Consider the following 7,966-nt stretch of genomic DNA (forward strand, 5'->3'; position numbering starts at 1 on the left):
GGACTCGGACGGGCCAGGAATTCTCCAGCTGTTCGTTGGCGGCGGGATTCTTTGGTCCCAGCAGTGTGGGATGGCTTCAATTGGAATTCCCATTGACAGCTGCGGGAGCGGAGAATCCCACCACCAACGAACAGCGCACCGCCTCCCACCACAGCTGGGAGGCCGGAGTATCAAGCCCAGAGTAGATGGGAGGAACTTTTCCCCTCAGTAGAGAGGTCAATAACCAGGAGGCATAGATTTAAGTTAAGGGGCAAGAGAGATTTAGAGGGGTTTTGAGGAAAATATTTTTGGAATCTGGAACTCTCTGCCTGAAAGGATGGTAGAGTCAGGAACCCTCACAACATTAAGAAGTATTTAGATGAACACTTGAAATGCCATGGTATTACAAGGCTATGGACCAAGTGCTGGAAAATGGGGTTAGAATAGATAGGTGCTTGATGGCCGGCAGATACGATGGGACAAAGGGTCTCTTTTTGTCCTGTAAAACTCTTAATCTATGACTCTAACAAGCATACAAGAATGGACAGGAAAAAACGAGCAACTCCACCAGCTTGTCTCCTCCAGACAGGATATAGCTGACAAGCACCAGCCAACTACAATGCTCACTCCAAACTTCTAGGGAGAAGCAAAACAAAAAAATTTGGAGAATCGTCTGATAAATGTGGGGAAAAGTCTTGTCACATTTTAATTTGTTCCACCTACCTTGAGCCCTGCAACCTTCCAGCAATTCAGGCCTTTGTACATCCCCAATTTAATCCCTCCACTTCTGGTGGCCTTGCCTGGCCCTGAACTCTTAAATTCTCTCCTTAAACCTCAGTGTCAGATTTGATTTGATCATGTTCTTCTGAAACGCCCTGGGACATTTTACTTTGTTAAGGATGTTACATAAATACAAATCGTTGTTGCTGGTCAGTACAGAACTTGAGTATTGCTGAGAAAAGAGACGTGTTGTTGAAGATTTTCAACTCGCACTCATCAGGACAGATGCAAGAATATTAAATTTCAAATGGTGCAACAATTTGTACTGCATGAGGAAAGGATTGGTTGGCACATCGTGAGGTGTTGATTTGGACAACGCACCAGGGAACCACTGTCCCCCATTCTTTTGAATAATTCCAAAAAGGTTCGATGCCTGGACATGTTCGTTTTGCCTGCAGAGGACTGCTCCTTACTGTTCATGCTTTGACAGTATGTCAATTTTATCAGCGGTACATAAATTGTTGTTGCAGTATTCAGGTAAACTGAGGCTTAGACCTGATCGTTGTCAATGTCTTATTAATTATATTGTTACGGTTTAATGGCAATTACATTGTTACACAGGTGATCGGCATTTGCAAGCCTATAAATGGGGATTGCTGGGACACTGGGGTAGGGTGGAATAGTGTCAACTGTAAACTAAGTCAATAAACTCTCTCAGGCAAAGAAAGCAGTTCTTAGTTTTAACCACCAACTAGCGTGGATCCAATTAACAATAAAACCCTGTAGCTACCTGGGTTGGCCACTTCCCGACTTAAAATGGAGACCCGCAAAGAATACAGGGAAATTCAGTCAAGACAGGAAAAAACTAGCAGGTGCAAGGTTTCCTGTGTATTAGAACTTGCAGAAACCAGACAGCACTGAAACCAACAGCCATTAGCATATTAATGAGCGATCCCCAGGAACAATTGAAACATTTAAGGTGAATACGGCCAAGCCAGACTCCTCGGCGCCAGCAGGAGCCAAGACAAAGGAAGGCCAACGGACACTTAGGGACCGCCCAGCGATCAGGGAATGGCTCCAGTATTGGAGAAATCGATCCAAGTGATCGGAACCTAGTCCAATCACTTGGAACCAGATATGGGGTCCGCCCCAAACAGCGCGAAGTCCCTGAGGACTATAAAGTAGAGTCCTCAAGTTCAATTCGTCCTTCTTGGCAGGGTCACTCAGCAGCTCGAAACAACCCTTGACAGTGACCTGCCTAGCTGCCGCATCAACCAAGTAAGTCTCCAGTCAACGCACGCTACGAGATAGGCGCTCCTAGCTACCAGTCCATACCAGCTTTTGAATCCTGCAGACTCAGAATCGAACGAAAGGCCATTTGTTCCCCTGACCTGGTGGGCCAGTTCCGAAGCTAAGTATAGGCCTTTTAGTGTTAGAGATAGTCTAGTAAGTAGAGTTTAATGCATGAGTAGTGATTGACTGTGTATAATAAATGTGTATTGATTTGAATCTTACTAACTGGTATATTGAGTTATTGATCAGCACTTGAACTTGAACCTCGTGGCGGTATCATAAAGATACCTGGCGACTCTAGAGCAAAGGTTATAGAAACAGAGCAAATTAAGTAAAGGTACAACGAGCAACAAATTAAGAGCCAACCAAAGTTAGCAACAACCCATAACTTTCATGGGATAAAGAATTGAGTCCATGGGCCAGGACATTCTGCTTGTTTCTGAAGGGCTACGAGGGATGGGCAATAAATGCTGGCCTAACCAGCGACGCCCACATCCCGTAAATGAATTTTAAAAATCAAGGAGAAACTCCTTGTTGTAGACGACTTACTTTCTGTAGATCATTTATGATGCTGTAACTGTGTTTTGTGTCCAGCAGCCACTACGTAACAGGCTATTTTTGTTTGACGTCTGCGGGCTGGCAGTCCAAGTCCCTATGAGTCTAGACATGGAGTTGTAGAGTTGGCTAATTGTCATGGCAAGGTCTAGCCCATGAGGGAGAAGCGGTTAATGGACAATCCTGGGTGAGGTGGTGGGATATGCTTTTTTTCAGCCTGATAAAGCTCTTCAGTCAAACTAGAGGTGGAGCCATCACAATGCGATGATGCAACCACAAAAACAACTCGCATTTATATCACACCTACATCATAGGGAAATGTCTCAAGGCGCTTCACAGGATAGTTAGTGATCAAAAATTGCATTCAAGCCAAAGAATTAGGAACGGTGATTAAAGACTAGTCCAAAGAGGTAGATTTTTAAGAGTGTTTTAAAGGAGAAAGAGGCCAATGGGAGAGGTTTCTGGAGGGAATTTCAGAGCCTAGGACCTGATCATCAAGTCATGGCCATCAACTGAGGTAAAGAGACTGAGGATGGACAACAACCAAAGTTGGAGGGATGCAAAAATCCTTGGAACGTTGTAGGTCTGGAGGAAGTCACAGAGAAGGAAGAGCAGGGCCATAGAGGGATCGGAACGCCAGGATGAGAATTATAAAATCAGGGTGATGCTGGGCCAAGAGCCGGCCCTGGTGGGCAAGCACAAGATTGATGGATGAGTCGGACTTGTTGGGACACGGACTGATGGCAGAGATTCAGATGAGCCCGAGTTTACACAGAGTAGGAGCCAGCCGGAAGAACCTGGAATAGTCGAGTCCAGAGATCAGGAAAAGCAGGAGTGGAGGGGTCAGCAGAAGCTGGTGTGAGGCCAGGAGGTTCTGGAAGTGGAAACGACAGAAACGATTCCGAGTCAGAAATGAGGATCAGGTAGAAAAGAGAATGGTGACTTTTTGACAGGCAAAACACTCAGTTCAAGGATGAGAAGGGATGGGCAATAAATGCTGGCCCAGCCAGTAACGCCACGTCTCGTGGAAGAATAAAAAGTAATACACTAATTGAGTGATCCTTTAGCACTGAACATGCAGGAGATATCTGATAAAGCACTGTAAAGGACAATGCTTTCTCTTCTTGCTGCTTTTTTCAATTGCTTCATCGGATGTGGCCATCGCTGGCTAGACCAACATTTATTGCCCATCCCTAATTGCCCTTGAGAAGATGATGGTGAGTTGCCTTCTTGAACCACTGCAATCCATGCGGTGTAGGTACACTCACTGTGCTATTCGGGAGGGAGCTCCAGGATTTTGACCCAGCGACAGTGAAGGAACAGCGATATATTTCCAGGTCAGGGTGGTGAGTGACTTGTAGGGGAACCTCCAGGTGATGGTGTTCCCATGTGGCCGCTGCCCTTGTCCTTCTAGATAGAAGTGGTCATGTATTTGGAAGATGCTGCCTCAGGAGCCTTGGTGATTTGCTGCAGTGCATTTTGTAGATGGTTCACACGACTGCGACTGCTACTGTGTGTTGATGATGGGGGAAGATAATGTTTGTGGAAGGGGGAGCAATCAAGTGGGCTGCTTTGTCCTGGATGGTGTCAAGCTTCTTCAGTGTTGTTGGAGCTGCACTCATCCAGGCAAGTGGGGAGTATTCCATCACACTCCTGACTTGAACCTTGTAGATGATTCAAGCACAGTTGCTTCACAGCTCCAGGGTCCCAGGTCCGATTCCCGGCTTGGGTCACTGTCTGGGCGGAGTCTACACGTTCTCCCAGTGTCTGCGTGGGTTTCCTCCGGGTGCTCCGGTTTCCTCCCATTGTCCAAAGATGTGCAGGTTAGGTGGATTGGCCATGATAAATTGCCCTTAGTGTCCAAAAAGGTTAGGTGGGGTTACTGGGTTACGGGGAAAGGGTGGAGGCATGGGCTTAAGTAGGGTGCTCTTTCCAAGGGCTGGTGCAGACTCGATGGGACAAATGGCTTCCTTCTGCACTGTAAATTTTATGATTCTATGGTGGACAGGCTTTGGAGAGTCAGGAAGTAACTTATCCACTGCAGGATTCTTAGGCTTTGTCCTACTATTGTAGCCACAGCATTAATGTGGCTAGTCCAGTTCAGTTTCTGATCAATGGTAACCCTCAGGATGTTGATTGAGGAGATTCAGTGATGGCAATGCCGTTGAATGTCAAGGGACGATGGTTAGATCCTCTCTTGTAGGAAATGGTCATTACCCGGAACCTCTGTGGCGCGAATGTTACTTGCCACTTCTCAGCCCAAGCCTGGATACTATCCAGGTCTTGCTACATTTGGACATGAACTGCTTCAGTGTGTGAGGAGTCACGAATGATGCTGAACATTGTGCAGCCACATCTGACCTTATGATGCAAGGAAGGTCACTGATGAAGCAGCTGAAGATGATTGGGCCTAAGACACTACCCGAGGATCTCCTGCAGTGATATTACCGTGTTTCAGCTCAACCCCAACTTGATGTCAGGCAGTGCAGCTCCATTCAGTATACATGGGAACCTAATATTGTAAACTACTGCAAAAATACATTGCTGTATGTGTATAAATCACTAATTAAACCACAGATAGAATATTGTGTCCAATATTCTTGGCACTTAGTTTAGAAGGATATCAAGGCCATGGAAAGGACAAAGGAAGAGATTTATTCAAATTTATTTATTAAAATGGTTTAAGACGATTTTAATTATTGGTTTGCTCACAGTTGGACAGGACAACAGAGAGCTGGGAGCAGGCTGGCCACCTTTTTGGATGAGGCCAAGGACGGAGATGAAAGCATGAAATAAAATAAGTGCAAATTTTAAAAATGGAAGCAATGCTCTTGAAAAACAAACGTATTAGAAAAATCACAGGTTTTAAATATTTAATACCTTGCCCATTATGGGCAGTGACAGGCAGAATCCAGCCATTAATAAATCTTTGATAAGGTGCCGGCCAATAATGTTGTGTGGAATATGAGTAATGCCCTCCCTCACCTCCTGAAGTTGTCCTGCTGTAGGAGGTTGCTGATGGTGTCCAGGTCGCCCACATAGGTGGCATCGTGTAGCCGTGTGTCCTCGCCCCCTTCCATGGGGCTGTCACAGAACTGTTCCCGCAGCCACTCCTTCAGATTGCGGCCAGCCCTGGCTCCAGCAGCGCCTTCAGCATCTTCCTGCTGCTGCGGGTGCTCAGCTCCGGGCTGTGCTGGAGAGCTCCCAGTGGAGCTCCTCCCCTGCACTGCATCCCCATCCGACATGCTGCTGTGTCCCTGCAGCTCTCTCCGCTTCAGTGCCAGCTCACGGTACCACTCCTACAGCACGGCCATTTCCACTCCTCGGGCTTTCTCACTTTGCACTCAAACCCTTAACCCCGGTCCAGGAACCGCCCACATCCTGTTCCCAGCTCACTGCTCTGTGGATGGATCCCATGCCACTCAATTCAGCCCCACTCCTCCTGCAGCCGCTGGAAACCTCACCTTGCTCAATCCTTCCCAAATCCTCACTGCCTGCAGGATCTCTGAGGGATCGGTGATCCCAGCCACCCCTCTGAATTGCAATACACTTCATTTGAAAGTGCTGCAAGTAAAGAGTGTTTTAATAAATGCCTTTAAGGAAGCATGTTCACTTTACTGATGAAAGCAAATTACTGCAGATGCTGGAATCTGAAACAAAAACAGATAATACTGGACAATCTCAGCAGGTCTAACAGCATCTGTGGAGAGAGAGGGAGCCTATGTTTCGAGTCTGAATGATTCTGTCAAAGACCTTGGGCTGGATTCTCTGTTTCTGAGACTGAGTGTTGACGCCAACGCAGAATTAATGGATTTCCTCGACAGCAAAACTGGCGCCACATCTGGACCAATTCAGCTCCTCTTGAGGGGCTAGCACCGGCGCCACATGGAACACAATTGATTCTAATGAGAAATGGTGCGGGATTCACCAGTTTCACGATTGACACTCAGGAGGCTGACAAGCTGCAGCCGCATAGACATACTTCACTCCCCACACACACCATTCCAGCCAACAAGATGGCAGTAAGACGTGTGCCCCCACATTTCGCAGACGCAGAGCATGAGACCCTCCTGGACACCGTGGAAGAGAGGAGGATGACCTTGTACCCAGCCCTGGAAGAAGGCTGCAGCTGCCCCCATTCGCTCTGCCTGGGTGCAGGTGGCAGAGGCAAACTCCCACCCTGCACCACATGCCAGGACCCATACCCCATGGCCACTGAGATCACCAGCTACCCACTGTGCTGCATGCGTCAGACTGTCTAACACTGTCATTTTCTGTGCCCCCCCCCCCCCCCAGGAGAAGGCTGGGCACAACCGCCGGGAGTGGGAGAAGACAGGAAGGGGACCGCCAGACCTGCGGCCCCTCACTGTGGCAGAGCAGAGGGTCCTGAACGTGGTCGGCAGCTCAGAGGAAAGGGAGGTCACCGAGATGGATTTCAGCTGGGGGTGAGGAAGTGAGACCCTGCTTAGTTGCGGTTCCCCATACCATGTGTGTCAACCCCCACCAACACCACCCTCACACCACCCTTACTCCTACCCTCACCACCACACAACCCTCACCCTACACCACCCCCACCCACACGCTCAACCCCACGCCACCCCCCCGCCCTGCGGTCTAATCATGCATCATGTCTTGTGTCTTACAGGACTTGCTGGTGATGGGGGCGCGTCCATCTGGTTTCCCCCACCCCCAGCCAGTGCCTCAGCCGGAGCACCCCCCCCCCCCCCCCCCCCCCCCCCCCCATCCCCGTGAGCCGAGCAGCAATGGGAGCTCCTCAGATACCCACCCTCCACCCAGGAGCCCCCCTCCTGTACTTGGGGCATCTGGTGAGCAGCGGGCAGAAAAAGGCGGCACATCACCTGGGACACCCATCCAGCCCCTGTCGCCCAGAAGACGGCCGCCAGGTCGCAGTGCGGGAATCACAGCAGGCCACCTCCACTCCTGCTGTACTCCTGCTGTACCGTCTGGAGGTCCACCTAGACACAGCATTAGGGCCCGTAAGGCCAGAAAGTGAGACACCAGTTGAATTGACACGAGTGCAGGGCCCAGTTTAGTAATAAGGGCTAGGGCACGTATCTGTATATATTCGTTCACATTAAACGCCTGTTAAAAAGCCTGACCCGTATGTAGATCTATTAAGTTTGTTTCGATGTCACTAGCTTTCGGAGCGCTGCTCCTTCCTCAGGTGAATGAAGAGGTATGTTCCAGAAACAGATCCTGTGTATACGGAGCGCTTGTCCATAGGGGATGGCTTCTTTAATGTGTTTAGGGTGGAAGCTGGAGAAGTGGAGCATCATGAGGTTATCCGTGGGTTTGCGGTAAAGCGAAGTGCTGAGGTGACCGTCCTTGATGGAGACGAGTGTGTCCAAGAATGCAACTGATTTTGGAGAGTAGTCCATGGTGAGTCTGATGGTTGGAT

The 7,966-nt window shown here is 48.8% G+C and overlaps 1 protein-coding gene across 1 annotated transcript in view; it reads right to left on the bottom strand.

The window, feature by feature from the left end:
• asb1 (ankyrin repeat and SOCS box containing 1) overlaps positions 1-5,926 on the bottom strand; it is a 38,579-nt gene extending 32,653 nt beyond the window's left edge. The window contains exon 1 of the mRNA XM_072481180.1: positions 5,533-5,926. Coding sequence (XP_072337281.1) covers positions 5,533-5,792 — 260 coding nt within the window. The 5' untranslated portion in view covers positions 5,793-5,926. The remainder of the gene's footprint in view (positions 1-5,532) is intronic.
• Positions 5,927-7,966: the final 2,040 nt, after the last annotated feature.

Source organism: Scyliorhinus torazame, chromosome 2 (assembly GCF_047496885.1).
Source record: "Scyliorhinus torazame isolate Kashiwa2021f chromosome 2, sScyTor2.1, whole genome shotgun sequence".
NCBI classification, from domain to species: Eukaryota; Metazoa; Chordata; class Chondrichthyes; order Carcharhiniformes; family Scyliorhinidae; genus Scyliorhinus; species Scyliorhinus torazame.